Source organism: Chiloscyllium plagiosum, unplaced genomic scaffold (assembly GCF_037043375.1).
Source record: "Chiloscyllium plagiosum isolate Xiang-an unplaced genomic scaffold, Cpla_swu_hap1 HiC_scaffold_3, whole genome shotgun sequence".
In the NCBI taxonomy this organism is placed as follows: domain Eukaryota; kingdom Metazoa; phylum Chordata; class Chondrichthyes; order Orectolobiformes; family Hemiscylliidae; genus Chiloscyllium; species Chiloscyllium plagiosum.
The window spans coordinates 11,836,366-11,858,080 of NW_028270141.1; the positions used below are offsets into that span (position 1 = coordinate 11,836,366).

At 38.6% G+C, this 21,715-nt stretch overlaps 2 protein-coding genes across 2 annotated transcripts in view; one reads left to right on the top strand and one right to left on the bottom strand.

Annotated features, from left to right (window-relative positions):
- tdrd6a (tudor domain containing 6a) overlaps window positions 1-9,748 on the top strand; it is a 34,015-nt gene extending 24,267 nt beyond the window's left edge. Inside the window, exon 3 of the mRNA XM_043677073.2 lies at window positions 8,212-9,748. Within this exon, the coding sequence (XP_043533008.2) occupies window positions 8,212-8,573 (362 nt within the window). The 3' untranslated portion in view covers window positions 8,574-9,748. The remainder of the gene's footprint in view (window positions 1-8,211) is intronic.
- A 7,074-nt stretch (window positions 9,749-16,822) lies between these two features.
- LOC122540884 (platelet-activating factor acetylhydrolase) overlaps window positions 16,823-21,715 on the bottom strand; it is a 63,072-nt gene continuing 58,179 nt past the window's right edge. Inside the window, exon 10 of the mRNA XM_087975814.1 lies at window positions 16,823-20,850. Within this exon, the coding sequence (XP_087831940.1) occupies window positions 20,747-20,850 (104 nt within the window). The 3' untranslated portion in view covers window positions 16,823-20,746. The remainder of the gene's footprint in view (window positions 20,851-21,715) is intronic.

The window sequence follows — 21,715 nt, forward strand, 5'->3', positions numbered from 1 at the left end:
TTTATAAAAATACCATGCATATTTGTGTAAAAATCTATTTGCTATCCTTGACTGAAAAAACCCATAACATTTCATATAGTCTGTGTAAAGGTAACTCAAAATATAACCCTGGAGACGGTATTGATTTTTGTTTCGTTGTAAACTCTTGGTTATTCACAGGATCTTGATATTGTAACATTGCCTAATATATTAAGTGTGCCAGTAAATAAATGTTTTTAGTATGTTTTTGTCTTTAATTAATGATAAACCATTATGAATAACATTATTATTATTTGTAAATTACCAAGGTTCATTTTGATTATTACCATTCATTACAATCTGTTGGGACTTCAGTTAGGTCCAAATCAGTCATGTATATTAACCCCTCACACGTGAGTGTAAATGTTAACCCAGTGACTTCTGGTTGAAGAAAAAGTTGGTATCGAAAAGTCGCCTTTTACACTGTACAGTATTTTGCATTTCTAGTCCAAAGAAGTAGACCATTGTACAGTTTCCTACATTATATTTCAATTTGCCCATGCAGTTAAACTGCCAATGTACCTTTTTGCAGTTCCTCCTCTCAATATTGTTGTCAGCAAGCTTGGTCATACTGCATCTGGTCTCTTTCTTTTTGTCTAAGTCAGTGATACTGCTTTGGTGATGCATTCAACCTTGTGGCATTCCACAATTTACAACATGCCAGTGTGACATAACATTTTATATATTTTTTCCAGTTTGTGGCCAAGTTGTCACTCATGCCTCCAAGTGACCAAAATGGGTTTTGTATATTGGAAATTTTGTTTCACTGTGGACCACTGGTTGACTGGCTGATTATTACAAATTTCAAGTCTGCCCTAGATATTCTCTCTGACTTGGCTGCATTAAAATATTCCTAGCTTTCATTCATCCTCAATTGTCTTTGACTTATCTACTATTTCCAGGTCACATTTTGTATTACAGTTGGAAAGTATTTGTTAGTATTTCTGTGCTATGTAAATGTGCAATAAACAAATCCTGTATCTCATGATTTTGTGATTGATGTTATTGAGCCCTACTATTACTAAGTGTTGAAAAGCATTATCTGAACTGGATAACAATCTTCTATGTTGCCATCATGTGTTCTCCTTCAGCCTCCCAGAAAGGGCACTAATTAATTATTAATCAATATGGTAGCTAGGCTAAGTTTCAACCAATAGGTAGAATTATTGTGTACAGTCCATGGACACTAACAACGATCATAGTAAATGCAATTTTGACCAGTGATGTTTCTGATCATAACCAACCCTTCTACAGGAGAGTAATCATTTCTTTCTTATCTCAAGATTTTCACTTGTGAGTTAAACTGTTCTTGTTTTCTGACTGAATGAAAGCTCTCCTAATATTCTTAGGCAAGGATTGAAGAAATTACCCTTTTTTTTTGTTTTCCTATGAATCACCCATGCTAAAATGGATGTTGAAATTCACTGAACTTGCATGTCTCTATTAGATGTTTGGAGAGAGGCAAAATTTCATTAAATCATCCAGGTGTAGCTCCCATTTGACACCTTATGGCTTATTTGAGAATTTAAATCTAATGTATTAATTAGATACGCCCCATGTGGAATTATGAATCAGCAGTCATTCTAGGTGGGATGGGATTAGTTTAGAACGGCATCAGGGCACAGATATGGTGGGCTGAAGGACATGTTCTTGTGCTGTGCCATTCTTTCTCAAACCTGTGTTTTAAGGATAAGTTCTGTCATGCATCTAATTAATAGGAAAATGTAGTTCTTTCTTGAAAACGGGATGTTGTTTCAGTATCCACATTAGAAAGTCTGTTCTACATAATTTGCTACCTTTTAAGCTTCTTTTACCCTTTATGATCTTGTGTTTTAATCCTGTACATGACATGGCAGGAAATCTGGCTTGGATCTTTTTTGACTATCCTTGCTAAATTTTACCAGTCTAAACTTTACTTTGATTTGAATGTTCGTATTGTTGGTGAGTAAAGCAACACGCAATTGTGTCTCCATTTTGAAATCTATCGTCTTTTGAAGACACATAGAAACACATGCAAAATGTAACAAGGGATGTGTCATTTTAATTGAAAATCTACCATCGAAATAACCATGAGACAATTAAACATGGCTGTTAAACATACAAGGGTTTTCAACTTATCGAAAAGACAGGGAGGTGGGCAGAGGGGGCGGGGTTGCCTTGTTAAGAACAAAATTAAATCTATGGTGCTGAATGACATGGCGTCGGATGATGTGGAGTCTGTGTGGGTGGAATTGAGGAACGACAAAGGTAAAAAAAACCATAGTGGGAGTTATGTACAGACCTCCTAAGTGGTCAGGACCAGGGGCGCAACATGTACCGGGAAATAGAGAAGACATGTCCGAAAGGCAAGGTCACAGTGATCATGGGAGACTTCAATATGCAGGTGGACTAGGTAAATAATGTTGTCAGTGGATCCAAAGAAAGGGAATTCATGGAATGCTTACAGGATGGCTTTTTGGAACAGCTTGTCATGGAGCCCACAAGGGAGCAGGCTATTCTGGACCTAGTGCTATGTAATGAACCAGACTTTAGAAAAAATCTTAAAGTAAGGGAACACTTAGGAAGCAGTGACTATAATATGGTAGAGTTCAGTATGCAGTTTGAAAGAGAGAAGGCAAAATCGGATGTAATGGTGTTACAGTTAAATAAAGATAATTATGAGGGCATGAGAGAGGAACTGACGAAAATAGACTGGAAGCCTAGTGGGGAAGACAGTAGACAAAAATGGCAGGAGTTTGTGGGTAAAATTGAGGACACAGTACAGAGGTTCATCCCCAAGAAAAGAAAGATTATCCGGGGAGGGATTAGACAGCCGTGGCTGACAAAGGAAGTCAGGAAATCTATGAACGAGAAAGAGAGAGCCTATAAAGTGGCCAAGAGCACTGGGAAATCAGAAGATTGGGAAGGCTACAAAAACAAACAGGATAACAAAGAGAGAAATAAGGAAGGAGAGGATCAAATATGAAGGTAGGCTAGCCAGTAATATTAGAAATGATAGTAAAAGTTTCTTTCAATACATAAGAAACAAATGACAGGCAAGCGTAGACATTGGGCCACTTCAAACTGATGCTGGAAGCCTAGTGGTGCGAGATAAGGAAATAGTAGGAGAACTTAAGTACTTTGCGTCAGTCTTCACAGTGGAAGACATGAGTAATATCCCAACAATTAAAGGGAGTCAGGGGGCTGAGTATGGTTGCTATTACAAAAGAGAAAGTGCTAGAAAAGCAAAAAGGTCTTAAAATTGATAAATCTCCTGGCCCTGATGGGTTACATCCTAGAGTTCTGAGGGAGGTGGCTGAGGAAATAGCGGAGACGTTGGTTGAGATCTTTCAAAAGTCACTGGAGTCAGGGAAAGTCCCGAATGATTGGAAGATCCCTGTTGTAACCCCCTTGTTCAAGAAAGGATCAAGACAAAAGATGGAAAATTATAGGAGAAAGTGAGGTCTGCAGATGCTGGAGATCAGAGCTGGAAATGTGTTGCTGGAAAAGCGCAGCAGGTCAGGCAGCATCCAGGGAACAAGAGAATCGACGTTTCGGGCATAAGCCCTTCAGGAATGGCATAAGCCCTTCTTCATTCCTGAAGAAGGGCTTATGCCTGAAACGTCGATTCTCCTGTTCCCTGGATGCTGCCTGACCTGCTGCGCTTTTCCAGCAACACATTTCCAGCTATGGAAAATTATAGGCCAATTAGCCTAACCTCGGTTATTGGTAAAATTCTAGAATCCATCATTAAGGATGAGGTTTCCAAATTCTTGGAAGAGCAGGGTCGGATTAGAACAAGTCAACATGGATTTAGTAGGGGAGGTCGTGCCTGACAAACCTGTTGGAATTCTTTGAAGAGGTAACAAGTAGGTTAGACCAGGGAAACCCAGTGGATGTGGTCTATCTAGACTTCCAAAAGGCCTTTGATAAGGTGCCACACGGGAGGCTGCTGAGCAAGGTGAGGGCCCATGGTGTTCGAGGTGAGCTGCTAGTATGGATTGAGGATTGGCTGTCTGACAGAAGGCAGAGAGTTGGGATAAAAGGTTCTTTTTCGGAATGGCAGCCAGTGACAAGCGGTGTCCCGCAGGATTCAGTGTTGGGGCCACAGCTGTTCACATTATATATTAATGATCTGGATGAAGGGACTGGGGGCATTCTAGTGAAATTTGCTGATGATACAAAGTTAGGTGGACAGGCAGGTAGTGGGGAGGCTGCAGAAGGATCTAGACAGTTTGGGAAAGTGGTCCAGGAAACGGCTGATTGAATTCAGTGTGAGTAAATGCGAGGTCTTGCACTTTGGAAAAAAGAATAGAAGCATGGACTACTTTTCTAAATGGTGAGAAAATTCGTAAAGCCAAAGTACAGAGGGATCTGGGAGTGCTAGTTGAGGATTCTCTAAAGGTAAACATGCAGGTTGAGTCCGTGATTAAGAAAGCGAATGCAATGTTGTCAATTATCTCAAGAGGGTTGGAATATAAAAGCACTGTTGTGCTACTGAGACTTTATAAAGCTCTGGTTAGGCCCCCTTTGGAGTACTGTGTCCGGTTTTGGTCCCCACACCTCAGGAAGGACATACTGGCACTGGAGCGTGTCCAGCGGAGATTCACACAGATGATCCCTGGAATGGTAGGTCTAACATACGAGGAACAGCTGAGGATCCTGGGATTGTATTCATTGGAGTTTAGAAGATTAAGGGGAGATCTAATAGAAACTTACAAGATAATACATGGCTTGGAGAGGGTGGACGCTAGGAAATTGTTTCCGTTAGGCGAGGAGATTAGGACCCGTGGACACAGCTTTAGAATTAGAGGGGGTAAATTCAGAACAGAAATACAGAGACATTTCTTCAGCCAGAGAGTGGTGGGCCTGTGGAATTCATTGCCACAGAGTGCAGTGGAGGTTGGGACGCTAAATGTCTTCAAGGCAGAAATTGATAAATTCTTGATGTCACAAGGAATTAAGGACTACGGGGAGAATGCGGGTAAGTGGAGTTGAAATGCTCATCAGCCATGATTGAATGGCGGAGTGGACTCAATGGGCCGAATGGCCTTACTTCCGCTCCTATGTCTTATGGTCTAATTGGGAGTCGACCGCATAAAGGCAGATATCTGGACTGATTAGTGACTGATATCATCTGTATCAGTGGTAGCCTGGAATTCATAGTGATGTCTTTGATTTTGTATAAAACTAGGATGCTAAAGTCCTATCTGGTAAATATCCTTGTATTTTACTATTGTTTCAAGAAAACGTTTTAAAATCTGTCAGTTTAGCAAAAGGTGAGTAATGGTTTGTCTTCTTCTTAGTTTAACTGTTAGGAGAATGAATTTCATTTGGTGGGAAGGAAATGGAAGTCGGTTGTATCTGATCCTTGTGCTGATGTTTCATTCCTGGTGTCTGTCTAATGGATTATTGCTAAGGGGTTGCAGTTCTTTGACCACCAGTTACTAGTTAGTTAGATTCTAATCAAAGTCCCTTTTACAAAGGGAATGGTATTTGATTCCGAACTTTCTACTGTTTTTGCTTTGTAAGATTTTTGACTCATTTAGGGAATGTTGAAGGTTGTGGGATTATAAGGGTGGGCATTGAATAAAAAAATGAGTTGCAATTTTGGTGTGACTGTGGTAAAAGTGCTATAAATAAAGTGAACTTGGTGATAACTGGATTTTTTTATTGTTGGAGGAACTTCTCTGTTTGAAATAACTATTGAAGATGTAAAGGTGCATTCGAAGAAAACCTTTATGGATGAATTGTTTGTTTGCTTTTTGTGGTTACTCTAATGAAATAAAATCAGTAGCACTGTTGTGGTTTGGACCAGATATTTGTGTCTTTTGCACATGTATTTCTTCAATTTTTCCAAAGGCACACTTGAACAAGCTCTTGGTGAGTCGAGATTTGAAAGGAAATAAAGCAATATAGTGATTCATATCAGGTGGGTATACTGGAAGAGTTAAGATTGTTATTTCCTGTCAAGACTTTGATCATTTCAATTCAATTTGGGTCAGAATGGAGTTTCAATTTAAACTGGTTTCCTAACGCCTATCTGGTACATACAGTCAAGCTAAATGAAAATATCTCTATGATCAGATGGGCCAATGGGGTGAGGAGTGGCAAATGGAGTTTAATTTCGATAAATGTGATGTGCTGCATTTTGGAAAATCAAATCAGAGCAGGACTTGTACACTTAGTGGTAAGGTTCTGGGGGTGTTGCTGAACAAAGAAACCTTGGAATGCAGGTTCATAGTTCCTTGAAAATAGAGTTGCGGCTAGATAGGATAGTGAAGAAGGCATTTGGTATGCTTTCTTTTATTGGTCAGACCATTGAGTAAAGTGGTTGGGGAGGTCATGTTGCCACTGTACAGGACATTGGTTAGGCCACTTTTGGAATATTGCGTGCCATTCTGGTCTCCTTCAGAAGGATGTTGTAAAACCTGAAAGGGTTCAGAAAAGATTTACAAGGATATTGCTAGGGTTCGAGGATTTTAGCTATAGGGAGAGGTTGAATAGGCTGGGGCTGTTTTCTCTGGAGCGTAGGAGGCTGATGGGTGACCTTTATAGAGGTTTATAAAATCATGAGGGACATGATAGGATAAATAGACAAAAGTCTTTTCCCTGGGGTGGGGCAGTCCAGAACTAGAGGACATAGGTTTAGGGTGAGAGGAGAAAGATGTAAAAGAGACCTAAGACGCAGTGGGTGGTACATGCATGGAATGAGTTGCAAGTGGAGGAGACTGGATGAGTATATGAATGAGAAGGGTTTAGAGGGTTATGGGCCAGCTGCTGGCAAAGGGAACCAGATTACGTTAGGATATGTAGTTGGCATAGGCGAGTGCACTGAAGGGTCAATTTCTGTGCTTGTCTTGGCTTTCAAACGCTAGATTGTCCATGCAAGAGTTGATGCTTTGTTTCTTTATCTTCAGTCTAGACACACTACACAGTGATTAACAAAGACATTTATTGATTATTGCAACAACCTAACTGCAGTTTGATGAATCATCAAAGCTACTTGTTTTAAAATTGATCTAACTTATAATGAATGAATCAATTTAGGAGCCGTTACACACAGCCATACTAACTTTAGATGCTCCAACATTCTCTTAGGTAGGTCAATACATTAAGGCATGAAACATGAATGACCTTGTATGCCACATGGCTATTTGAGCCATCTTATTTTTGCCTGGGCAAAGATGGTTTAAAAAAGAAGTACCTGTATTGAAAAATATTTCCCTACTAGATGGCTGTCCTTTTATGCTTGTATGAAATAGCAAATATGTAAAATAAATTAATCCCAATACGTACAATTTTTTGTTTTTTTTAAGTGCTCTCCTGCCCTATTTTGACCTCTACTCTTGGATTGAGACTAGCTGGACCTCAGACAGTAGCTTTAATTTCCTTCCACCTTAGTCTTGCATTTTGAGTGTGTAGCAGCAATCAAGAAGCGTTTATGTTCATGCTGTCCTTCATCTGGTCTCATAATTTCCAGGTCTGTTAATCAAAGCTAAAGTTCTATTTTGAAATTTGATTTTAATCTGTTATATCTGCTTCAATTGCAAGCTTTGACTACTGTTGCATAATGTATTCAATATTTGGGTCTCCGGTTCTTTCTGTTTTCTTAGTTTATCTTTCAAAAAACTCTTGCCTGATATCTCAAATGTCCCTTTCTCAGTCGGCACAATTTTTCTGATAAACGCAGGGTGTAAATCATCTCCGCGACCTTGATGTGATGCAGTATGGTAGACCACAAATATTTAGATGATTTCAATTGGGCTTCAAATGAATACATAAAGCAAATGTGTCAAGATTTTTGAGTTGATTGCTGTATGGAAATTAGGTCTGTTAATAATTAGGACATTTCTTTCCACAACCGACCGAGCGGCTGTAACTAGGCTATTTTAAAGCATTCTTCATCATTCTATTATTGGTAATTGCAGGGTAATATACATGTGGCTGGTTGCTAAATTTGTAACAAGTATATTTTATTTTGACCAGCAGGTTTTTGGTTTATCCAGTTGAAGATATTTGGGGCCAGAAGGATGAACAGTTAAAACTGGTTTTTGACCAGTGTCCTTTTGCAACATAACTGTTATCCACTTGTGACCCTTATTGCGGTCATAGCTTGAAGATTGCCACCATGTTGTTAATGCTGTCCCAAAGCTTCCTGAGTTCAAAAGCAAAGTTTTGACTTTTCCTTGTTCATTTTTGTTTCTTTATTAGAATCATCATCATTGATACTTCAAGCTGATCATGATATTTGTGTGGATGCTCAAAGTGAGAAAGAAAACCAGAGCACTGGGTCAAGCTATTCAAATCCCTGTACTGATGTCTCCCAAAAGAAAATGGTTGGTTTTGAGGTTCACTGTGAAAAAGATGATGATCAAATGCGATGTTCACATGTGGCAACAACTGCTGATAGTGTTGAATCAGATAAAGAACAATTGATTGATGCCAGTATCAAGGTCACTGATACTGTGCTACTTTCTACCGAATCAGAAATTGCATCGCTCAAACACTTCATTGATCAAAACCAAAAACACCAATTGATGCCTATTGCTGCACTTGCAGCATCAGAAAAATGAAGTGGACGTGGAAATTTGTCAAACAAGAATGTAGAAACTGATAGCTGCTTCATCGTACAGGGCACATCTAAAGGAGAATCTGTGACTTGTCTTAAATAATGACATCAGAGATCTTTAGAGAAGATTTGTAAAGAACTATCTGATTATTCCTTATTAAAAAACACCATGGCTACAAATAGTGAAATTAGCTTTTCATTTAGCCCCCACCTGCCCAACTGATTTTAAAGATTCTTTGGAGAAGAATACTGTAGACTCTGGAATCAATCTCCAGTCCTTAAAACTGAAACCACTCTATACTATGTTTATGATTGATCAGGTACCTAAAAGAGTAATAGGTGATCTTTGTTTTGGGATGTTACAGTACTTCAGTCAATGTTTTAAATTTGGGGTTGAAGCTTGCATACAATTCACAGCAAAACCCAAGGTTTTCTCTTACTTGCCATGAAGTTGTCTAAATTTCTGAGTGATGCTGTTGGTGGGGGTTGGAGAGGGAGGGAGGGAATGGTGTGGTAGAGGTTATGTTATTCACAGGTGTATGGCCTGTTGGATAGATTTTGAATTTAAAGATTACTGCTGGTACCAGTCAGTTGAAATTTACCATATTTCATCTGTAATGGTGAGCATAGATACTTGAAGTTGTAAAATATGATAAATCTATTAAGCAAAAATTGTAAAGAATCTTGCTGAAATCTGATCAGTATGCAAGTCTGTCAATGTCTTAAAATTATTTCTATATGTACGTCACAGCCAAAAGTATAATCACCCCTGGTTCTAGAAAACGTCCTTTCACAAACTCTGAATTATGGATTATAATACAAGTCAACTATTACTACCAGAAACAAACAGGATTTTTCCAATAGTAGTCATCAAAATACTTTTAATGTACACTGCAAACTGTTGAAAATGTGTTCAGCTGAAATGACAAATAAAAGCTTGTTTACGCAGACATTTTTTTTGCAGCTTGAAATTTTAACATGTTGATGTTTAGAAGTTGCTTTATGTTGTCCATCCATTTTCTTGCACAACAGTTTATGGAAAAGTCATCAGATTATTATTCTCCATTTTCCCAATTACATGATTTGGAATGCCAGACCTGATTATGAATTAAGCACGTAATGAGAAAACATGATTGTGATGTGTATAAAAGTTATTGACAAATCCAAATGATTCTTCAGTTTTGTGGTTAAAATGTTTGTTTAGTCTATTATGTAGCATCACTGGTTTTGAGCATTTGGTTGGCTAAAAAGAAATTTGCTGGAGGGAGCAAATTTTCTTTTAAGAGTACAATGTCCTAGTCAACAGCAATAATGTTGATTTCCTTGGTGTTTAATGGTCTTTTGGTAAGAAGTATCCAGAATGAAAGGTGATTATTGCACTATACTAAAACAGTCGTTCAATGACTTTGAAGTGCATTAATTGCCCAGTTGCCCTTCCACCCTCATGTCTTTCTCCTTCAGATGCACTATTTGTAGGTAGTCATGACAGTAGTAACACAAGTTTCATTAAACAAAGCTATCTTTTACCTCTAGTTTAACAGTAGGGGCACTCGTTGCGTAGTAAGACATCAGGGTGTAAGGTGAAGTGATAAGTTACAATTAAGCACGTATTGACTTGTGTAAGCTACCTTATGAGTTACCTTTTGAATTTACCAAGCGAATGGCCCAGGCTAATGCTGTGACAACATGAATCATAACAAACTTGGAGAATTTGATTCACTTAATTCTGGAATTAAAAATTAGTCTTATTAATTGTGTCCATTAGCTAAAGTTTATCAAGTTCAGTTAATTAACTCCATTAATATTGTGTGCTTAAAACTGAGGGAGTGTAGTGAATACACCAAGAAACTAGGCTGACCATATTAAAAAGTATCCTCAGCCAAATCCAAGCTTGATGGAGTTTAGCACTCCTGTAAGATGATCTCTTGTAAAATTCTTTATTTATTTGATAAGTTACACAGTATTTTAAAGTCACTTGAATTTAATTATCAACAATCCAAGGTCAGAGTTTGGTTAGAACATAGCACAGTACAGGTCCTTTGGCTCTCTGTTGTGCTGGCCTTTTATCCTACGCCAAGAGTCGCTTAACTGTCCCTAATATTTTACTATTCCTGCTGGCACTGACATCTCTCCTAAACTTTGCTCCAAATCACCTTGAAATTATGCCCCCTCATGATAGACATGTCTGCCATGGGAAAGTCTCTGGCTATCCACCCTATCTATGCCTCTCATCAACTTGTACACCTCTATCAAGTCACCTCTCATCCTCCTTCGCTCCAATGAGAAAAGCCACAGCTTCCTCAACCTTCCTTCATAAGACATGCCCTCCAGTCCAGGCAGTATCCTCGTAAAGCTTCCACATCCATCCTATAATGAGGCAACCAGAGCTGAATACAATATTCCAAGTGTGGTCTAAACACAGCTCTAAAGAGCTGCAGCATAACATTGTGGCTCTTAAACTCAAACTCTGCTAATGAAAGCAAACACCCCATATGCCTTCTTGACAACCCTATTAGTGTGGCTGGCAACTTTCAGGGATCCGTGCATATGGACCGCAAGGTCCCTCTGTTCCTCCACAAGTATCCTGCCTTTTAACACTATTTTGCATTCAAATTCAACCTTCCATAGTGAATCACTTGACACTTTTCCAGGTTGAACTCCATCTGCCACTTACCAGTTCAGTTCTACATCCTGTCAACGTCCCATTGCAACCTACAACAGCCCTCCACACTATCCACAAGTACACCAACCTTTGTGTCATTGGCGAACTTATCAGCCCATTCTTCCATATCCTCGTCAAAGTCATTTATAAAAATCACAAAGAGCAGAAATCCCAGAACTGATCCCTGCGGAATACCACTGGTCACCAAGCTCGAGGCTGAATACTTTCTATCTACTACCATCCTCTGTCTTGTATGGGCCAGCCAATTCTGTAATCCAGACAGCTAAATTTCCCTGTATCCTATGCTGCCTCACTTTTTGAATGAGCGTACCATGGGGAACCTTACCAAGCGCTTTGCTAAATCTATGTACGACACATGCACTGTTCTATCTTCATCTCAATGTATTTTCTCACCACCTCAAAGAATTCAGCAAGGTTTGTGAGACATAACCTGCTCCTCTCAAAGCCTTGCTATCTCTAATCCAACTATTATTTTCCAAGTAATCATAAATCATTGTTTGATGCCCATCCTACCAATGTTACTAAAGTTCCAGTCACTGTTTTGACTTATTTCCTTACAGCTCTGCATTCTTGTCTGACATGAGTGAGAAGCAGGCTATTGGGAGAGGTGGGATGGAGAATGTTATTATACAGTGTGGGGTTGTAGGGTTACATTCACATATCCTGCCTTCCTATAAATCTTTGAATTTTGTAGGCCACTATCTCTAGTTTTGCCAAAAAACACTGCTATTGCTTGTTTTTTTTTGGCTGTTTTTGTCCACGTCTACTTGCATTATTAGGCTGGTCTCAATACGAACCTCCTTACAGTCCCTCAATGCCTAAGCCAGAATCCCAAGACCAAGGGAGCAGCTGTTGCAGTCCTCATCTCTATTCCTTTTGGTTTCTCAAGCCTTAGAAATCAATGTATAGCTTAGCCAATCTTAACAGACAGCTTGGTCAGATGTCCTAGTGCTACTGATATTAGCAACGACTTGCTGTAAAAGCCTGAGCCTCCTGAAAACGCTCCTTCATTTGACAAATTCATGCATCATACCACACCCTTTTCTAAATGGCAACAAAGTGCAGATATAGGATTCTAATACTGTGACGGTATTCAGTAGTGATGTCAAAGTCTGCTCTTGTATCAACAGTGTTTCAGGAAATGCTACCAACTATGCTGATGTTTGCAGGTCCTTTAAGATGTTTCCAAGCATTGCTTCCAAGTTGATTCTTGAACTGTGTTATGATCCCATTTGGTGTTATTAATGGACAAGTCAGAGTCAGACTGATATATCTGGCTTAACAGATAATTTTGTTTTTAGTTTTAGTAAGGTGGTCTTCCACTGAAACACAAAAAGGCAATGTTGCAAATTTGGTTTTAACAATAAAACAGCTTCCACAAAAGAAAGGAAGAGGAAATAAAATAAACTAAATTAGATAACACATTTTACAGCTATTGAAAAATTTTAAAAATGCAATTGCATTAATACCATCATCCCATTACAATCTTCAGAATTAATTTCTCAACTCCACATATGGTTTGACCTATGTGTGGCTTCAGTTTCTGTTCATGAAAATTTGACAGCCTCTTCCTTCATTCATCATGTGACTAAGCATAAACTTTCTCAGATTCCAATAACCCCATATAGAATTTTAATCAAACACTTCTGGTCTAGAACTTCTGCTAAATGCCTTCCACAGTTAAGATTCCTTTTTCTAAGTAAATGTAAATAATCTCCCTTTTGCAGGTGAACTGCTTTACACATCCAGCTTCACTGAAGAATACTAATAATTTGTCCAAACAAACTTAAAAAATATATATTTTTGTCTTATGGGTACTTCCCATAATCCAAAGAAAAATAAATCAATTCTGACCTTCTAAATTGGAGCCTAATGCACAATTTTACAAGCCAACAATGTAAAAATAAACCCATAACTCTCTAGGAAATGCTCTCACTGTTTTAAAGAAATCTCCACTTCTACAAAAATACTTGAAGTAAATAATTAAATTCCTTCAGACCCCCAAACCTTACATGCCACTTGTTCAAATTCAAAAACACGTGTACAAAAATACTTGATTTTCCTGTACACATACCACACTTGCTACAAAGAAGTAGACCTCTGATGAGGGTTGAAAATGTGTTGCTGGAAAAGCGCAGCAGGTCAGGCAGCATCCAAGGAGCAGGAGAATCGACGTTTCAGGCATGAGCCCTTCTTCAGCTCTGATCTCCAGCATCTGCAGTCCTCACTTTTTCCTCTGATGAGGGTGTTAAATTAAGAGGTCAATTATAAATGAATGAGGCAAGAATTGGAAATGTGGATTGAGAGCTGCTGTTTGAGGGTAAATCCACATCTGACATGTTGGAGTCCTTTAAAGATCAGTCTATTAGAGTGCCGGACAAGTATGTTCCCATGAAAATGAAGGAGAGGAATGACAGGATTTGGTAAACTTGGATTACAAGGGAAATCATCAGCTTAGTCAAAAAAGGAGGCATATCTAACGTCAATAGAAATTTAAAAATGAAAGTCATTGAAGAACATAGAGAAAGTTGGAAGGAGTTAAAACTGAGTCAGAAGGGCTAAAAGTGGCTATGAAATGTCCTTGTCCAGTGAGGTTGAGGAGAATCCCAAGGCATTTTGTACCTATTTTAGGAGCAAGAGGATAGCTAGAGAAAGTGCAGACCCTCTCAAGGAAAAGAAGGGAGGTTGTATGTGGAGGAAATAGGGGGTGGGATGGCAGGGAAATCCTTAATGAGAACTTTATGTCCATATTCACCAAAGGGATGTTGACGTTAGGAAAAAGTGTGTGAATACTGTTAGGCGGTTCAACATAATGAGTGTTGGGTTTTTTTGAAATATATACAAGTCCCCAGGGCCAGATGGGACCTATCCCAGGATAGTGTGGGAGGCAAAGGAGGAAGTAGCTGGGGATTTAACAGATACTTTTGCATTCTCTTTAGCCGCAGGTAAGCTTCCAGAGGACTGGAGATTGGTCAGTGCTCCTTTGTTTAAGGGAAAAAAAAAGAACAATTTAAGAATAAATTAGTTTAAAATTCAAAAGTTGACCCTCCAATAATCAGATTAGAAAACACGAAGGTGCTTAAAAGGTTAGCTAGCATCATGTTTTATCTAATAGGAAATTATTGTTGTGACTTATTAAGATTATTACAGAACACTATTCCATTGGTGGCAGCAGACAACCTACAGTTCAGTCCACCCAACGACTGCCCATCTCACGTATTGTTCTGATGCTCTGCATGTCGGCAATGATCTGTAATGAAACCTGCAGCCCCCTGAGAAATGTTTCATTTGACCAGTCTGCCCTCACCGAATGGCAGTCAAATGCAGATGCAGGATGCAAGTTTTGTGGCTGCATTTAATAGCTACAGCTAAATTTGCTCCTGACTCAAATGGATTACTAACACCGTACAGGTGACCCTAATACTTGAAGATCCATTAGAATATGACTCCACACATTGATTCTGGCTGATTCTTGAGCCATGAAGAAAGATTCCTGGTGCGAGTCATGCCATCTGGACAATCAGCTTCATTTTACTTCACCCTGAGCACTGGCTGATCCACATTGGGGTTGTTCACATGTTGCAGGATATTGGTTTATTGGCCTCACAGTAGGCACTTGTCAGACACCAAGGTCGCTGCTGATCTAAAGTATCTGAATATTACTAAGTCTGAAGAGTAAAGAGGACCACCCTTTTATTTTCAGAAGAGATCATTTATTTTTTCCAAAACGCTGCAACTATTACTAAGGTGTTACAAGTTATACTGTTAAAAAGTGTGGTGCTGCAAAAGCACAGCCGGTCAGGCAGCATCCAAGGAGCAGGAGCGTCGATGTTTCGAGCATAAGCTCTTCATTAGTATATTGCTAATTCCTGATTGACAGTTTAGTTGTTTAGGCAGGCTGCACGGCAGATTATTGTATAATAACATTGTGATAAGTCATAATGAACACTAGGTGCGTCCTAAATACACTTGCAACATGGAGTCATGCTCCTATCTCCAGGGATTTGCCCTAATCAGACTGTTTCAATTAACTGGAACCTTCATTCCCATACAAATGCCTCCACCATCCTTCTGTGATCAGTCATCTAGATTATACGTCCAGTAATATTACAATATACCACCACAGCAGACTTTAAATTAATGGTATTAGATCACAGTTCATTAAAGCATGTTATAACTGGCCTTGAAACTGGCCCTTTTCAGATGCAGTCGGTGTGAACGGCGTCCTGTTGCTGTACTATTCTGTCGGCTCTCACTGAATGTGTAACATGGAAAGTATGGTGTGCATGCCAGCTCCAAGGGGTTGAGGCCACAAATGTGTTATTCTAAAAAGAGGACTCTCATGGGTACATGACAGTGTAATAGGGATGAAAATTGAGATGAGAAAGTGAGGACTGCAGATGCTGGAGATCAGAAATGAAAGTGGTGCTGGAAAAGCAGGTCAGGCAGCATCCGAGCAGGAGAATCGACATTTTGGGCATAACCCCTTCATCACTGAGGTGCTTGTTGCATTGAACCTTCCGCAGAACCTGTTGCAGTCAAGGAGTGTGGGATGTGTCCAGCTCCAGTGTGGCACAGGATTCTGTGTTGACCTTCCAATCATGTATTTACAGTGTGAAAATGGTGGGCAACTCCATAAAGTACTTGTGAATGTAGCTTGGAAGCAGCCTCAGTGGCCAACGCCTCAGCTTCCAGACAGAAGCTGCTCAATTGCTGAGTACTGCAGTAAGTTTGAATCTTGGTCATACAATCAGTGCTCATTTTAATACCTGCATATCTTGTTGCTGTGCAGATACAAACTGCTGTAACAATCAGTGCTGAAAGAGACATGCAGGTTCTTGTAACAGTTGATCTACCCACCAACAGATTGCAGGAATGTCACCCAATGGGAGCAGCTCCAGGGTGCAAGAATCTGCTATGTAAGGGAAAACAGCACTCAGGCTCCTACTATTGCCACCCTGCCTTTCAACCTTTCCACTCTTCATCTGTGTTGAATTGGCACAGTCCAAAGTCTGAAACTCAACACTCAGAGCGTTGATTGTCATCTTTTATTTCCATTTTCATCCAGTTATTTGAATCATTAGAGGTCTGTCATGTCTTTTGTAGATCAATGTTCAGTCATTCTTTGCAAAATGCAGCCAACAGCACATTTCCAGGTAAATGACACACAGGATCATTGCATGAAGATGCTTCATGCTGTGGTTTCCATTTTAAACACAGTGCCATTCTTCAGTGAGGCAGACAACCAGGTAGATTTCTCTGCTTTTTTGAGCCATACACTGGCTATCCATGTGCTGTCTTTGTGTTTCCTCTCCATAGCATATCCTTCACTCCCATAAATACGTAAATGAAGGGAATACTGATGTGGCCTACAAGCATTTGTATTTCACTACAGATCATAAGTGCGCTAAACCTTTCCAGTTGCTCACACTATGATGGCTCTGCCACTTTTCACTATGTGTCCTTGTCACACAGTTTTCAGCCCCTTTTGCTTTTGGTCACATTCATCCTTGTTAACTGTACTTTGTAAAATTATTTAAATTTGCAATCCATGACAAAGAAAACACAAAACCTTGAAAAAATAGAAGTTTAATTGAACAAGAGAAAAACGTAGCACTTTGTAGCATTATGATGTAGCATTTTGTGCTTGGGACATACCAAGACCACATTTCACTGACAAATGTTAAAGATTTTAAATATATCCTAATTTTGTCAAAGATAATATTAATGAAACACTAATTGAAGAACCTAGACTAGTACATTGAAACTCAAATTCGTGTCAAAACAATAATTTTATAACTAATATTCTTGGCCTAAGAGGAATTTACAGCTTGCACAACATCTTTCAGATATCAAAAATTCCAAGGTAATTCACAGTGTCATTTTTGTTTATGAGCTCTAACTCTCGTAAGGTGGATACTAGGACAGATAAACAAAAGGTTAGTCAAAGAAGGGGGAAGTGTAGAAGTTTAGAAGAGGCAATTCCAGTTTGAAACACAGGCATCAATAGCACAGTAATTAAAATTGGGTACTTAGGAGATCAGGAATATTGGAGAACAGATATGTGATGTGGGTTTGTAGATTAGAAATACAGGCAAGACCAGGCAAAGACTAAACAAGGTCAAGAATTTTAAAGTCAGTGCCGCTTAACTATGAGCTAGTGTACAATAGCGAGCATAATGTGATGGGTTAAAGGTACTGACTACAAGTTAGAGCAGAGTTTTGGATTATAAGTTTTCACACGGTAGATTGTGAAAGGCTGGTGAACAGTACAACAGAATATTTGGAGGTAACAAAGGCACTGATTAGGGTTTCAGCTGAAGATGTGCCAAGGTCAAGCGAGCCAAGCAATGTTTCCGTGTTAAAAGCTCATCCCCGTGTAAAATGTGACACCAAGGCTGGTTCCATTTCTGACAGCTGCGAGGGTTCAGAGTTTGTAGAATGGACCAAAGACAATGGTAAATCAGTACTTGATGAAAACATTTGAAAATCCAGTACTGGAGTCTGCCAATTTATAAGTGCAATGGACTAGAGATGGTGGCAAGGTAGAGCTCTTTCTTTAGCGTACATTCGGAAACTTTCTGAAGAGGGTGATATCAAAGAGGCAAATTGATCACCATAGTAGACTGGAAATTACTGCAGGAATGGCAAATCAATTTTAGGAAAATTCTTTGGTTGCAGCTAAATAAGAAAATCAGTTGAATGCAGTTTATTCAGTGAAGAGGTGTTAAATGACTGTACAACCAACTGTGTGAAAAGCTACTGGACAGAACAATAATGGATTTTGTCTCTTTCACAGTAAACCTGAGATGCTTTAATGGGCCTAGATTCATTTGCATGGATGAGTTGGACCGATGGGTCTGTTTCTATGAGTCTTAGAGATGCTTGGTACTGTGCTCAGGGAGAAAAATCCTGACTGGAGAGATTTAACATGCAAGTCAATAGAAAATGGGACAGATAGAGGATGTGAAAACAACAATTAAGGAAATGAGAGGTTGGAAATGGGATGGTAAATTTGAGGGAAAAAGGTTAATAGCAGTTATGAATGAGAGAGGAACATTACTTGAGAGAGTATCACGTAACTGGACAGCTAAGAAAGTTGGGTGGTCAGAGGTCTCTTGGGAAGAGAGAGAAAGAGACAGTAGATTTTATATATAAAGGTGAGCTCAGAAAGGGCAATAGGGAAGAGAAAAAAACCCCAGAAATCCAGGCATATGTAAGAAGAGTCTTAGAGAGGAAGCTTGATGACAGAGTAGCAGAAAGGAGAGCTGTCAAATTAATTGATCAGATGGTCTCATTCCTTGATAATCAATTTTCTGCCTCACCTGTTCAAATTATATCTTAAAGAGATAATGTCCATTGCCTCAGTACCATCTTTGAGAATGTAAAGAGGGCACTATTTTCCCTGGAGTTCCTTTGACTGAGATTGTAGTAGATTTCAGGAAAATTCCTATGAAAATCCCATCTTTCCCTTGAGCAGAGGATCTAGGAAAATTCCTAGACAAGTGGTGTAGTGTACAGATTGACATGAATTGAAGAAGTTTAAGATTAAGGCTTAAAGTTAACTTTTATTGTCAGGTATTTCAAATACTCCCTATAACTTAGTTAAGATTATAGATCAAGGTCAACAATTTGATTAACCATTATCATTATAAACACTGCTAGCTAAATGGTAGTAAATATGCTTAGAAAGATCTGTTCATCTTCATACTTTTGTAAGGGTTGGCTTCTATTTACCAGCAGGGCAGCACACAGTATAATTACATCATTAGTAAACAGGAAATTACTAGATAGGTGGTGACTGAAGAATATTTTGGGGACCAATACAAAAAGTGAAAAAGGAGACTGCTACCAAATTGAAGTCATTAAATCATTAACTCCAGAATGAACTCATTAATACTTTATGCTACCTGGGCTGTTAAGCTGGTGGTGTGCATTAAGCTACCATTCTCATATCTGATTTTCATTCTGTTCCAATCAATGGATTGACACTTCATGGGTGATTGGTTATAAGTGGCAGTGAAAGTAGAATCTTTGTATTATTAGGCCAAAGAAGCTATTTGATCTCTTCAGGAATTGAAACCCAGGTTTCCTCCCTTCCATACACTGGCATTTTAAAACAAATGTGCAAATTATGCACGTTATTCTGAGTACATTATCTGCAGCCAAAGTAATATCTTCATTCTGTGGGTGAAAGACTGGCATCTGGAATTAGATTGTTGTGTATGCAGTTAGAAATTCCCTGAAAAAAAAAATTGTGTTTCTATTCAACTCATAGATTATAAATATTCCATATCATTTTGCACATCAGAGACAATGTTGCCACTGTATAGGAACGTACACATTCCTGAAGAACTTATGCCCGAAACGTCGACTCTCCTGCTCTTTGGACACTACCTGACCTTAGTGCACTTTTTCCAGCGCCACATGTTTCGATACTGTATAGGTTGTCACAGACGCGTTTTACAACAGAATGAAGAAAAGGTTATAAAAATAAATAGCTAGGAAAACTCAGCAGCGTCTGTGGAGAGAAAGTAGACTTTATATTTTGGGTCCAGTTCTGAAAGGTCACTGGACAGGAAACATTGCTATTTCCCGGAGATGGTGCTAATGTTTCATATCCAGTCACCCTTCAGAACGGGACCCAAATGTTAACTCTGCTTTCTTTCCACAGATACTGGCAGACATGCTGAAATTTGCCAGCCATTTTGGATTTCCAGCATCCTTAGTTCTTTTGGGGTTTTTTTTGTTATGAAGAGAAAATTGGTTGGTATTTGACAGTCAATAGCAAATACAAAGTGCCACTGATGTGTTTGGAAGGAGCTGACCTTGATCAAAAATTTTAAGAGCAGCAAAAAGGACACAAAAGATGTAAACAATCATTGTAAATGAATTTTAGCATACAAGCGAGCCAAGGAAAATCTGAATAAAATAATCATTTATGTTTCCAAAAACTTATGTTATACACTAATTCTGGTTTTAAGAATTTTTTTTCTTAATGAGTTCTAATCACAGGTGAACGTTTAGCTTCATCACAACAGTAGTTTTAGGAAAACATACAGATTAAATTAATGTGCATCATACCTGTAAATAGTTCAATGTAATTTCAAAATACTGAATGCAATAATTGAAACCCTTAAAAACTCAGTATAATACAATTCAATTTTAAAATTGAGACAATCAATAAGAGTTACTCCAACTTGGAGCCCCACTGTTTTAGAGCCCTGGAAGAATATTAGACCTGTACATGAATGTTATATTATTCATGCAAAAGATGCATGGATTTACACACAAAATTACAGAAATAATTCTGGAGGTAAATTGTATTTTATGGCTGAGGACACATTCCTTAAACTCTAATTTTAAAGATCTCATAAGGCAAATGTTTTGCACAATGCGAGTGTTCAGTGCAGATAAATCCATTCACACTGATAGTTATTTTTATTTTACCACAGTACACTCAACATTCATAGCTTGGATTCAGAACTCATGAGTCATTGCTTGGGCTCAGAAGGCAATTGAATATTTGTGCCTGGTATAACGTGTTCTCCTTGCCCATCAATTAGGGGATCCCATTGATCAAAGTCCTTCTCAAGACCTGCAAAGTGAATTTTGATATTCAATTAAATCCTGAAAGAATGGAATAAGAAGGAAATTTTCTTCCTGTCACACGGGAAATGTTAGATCCATATATAGAATGATACATTCACATCTGGACATCAGTATTAACTTCAGAATGGGAAACTGTTCTTTCCTGAGCTATTTCACCTAATTTCTGATATACAACCTTTATTATACACACTATACATTAAATAGGACAGAACTTTATGGTACAGGTCGTTCTGTTATAACGTGCATTTCATTAACACAAATGTGTTTCTAAAGCAAGTAGTTTTAAGGCATGTACAGAGGAACCTCGATTATCTGAATTTCAGATTATCTGAACCAGATTGCAATCTTGGTTAAACTGTCTTATCTGGCACTCAATTATCCGAACATTCGATTATCCGAACAAAATACTCCCTCCCGTACTATTCGGATAATCGAGGTTCCTATGTATTGGTTATAATGTGATTCTGGTCCTAATAGTTTAAATGGTGCTGCTATTACACGATTTTCTTGTAATACGAGAGTGCATGAGAATCAAACTAATGTATTATAGCAGAACTGACTACTGTTTTAAAAATGTACATTGTCATTAAACATTTTGCAATTTTCTTCAAAACATTAGTTCCAATGGGAAGTATTTGATTAATATTGAAATCACAATTTCATCAAAAAATGATTCAGACTGACTCAGGATGACTACACATCTGAAACTCAAAGAAAGAGGCATATTTCTATAGTCTTCTAGGATTGCATCAGTCTCACCTTTAGTATTGTGTTGCCTCAGTATTAAAAAATTACTACTATAATTGTTCCGATTCTCGAAATTAGACAAGTGTTTATTATTGAAATATGTA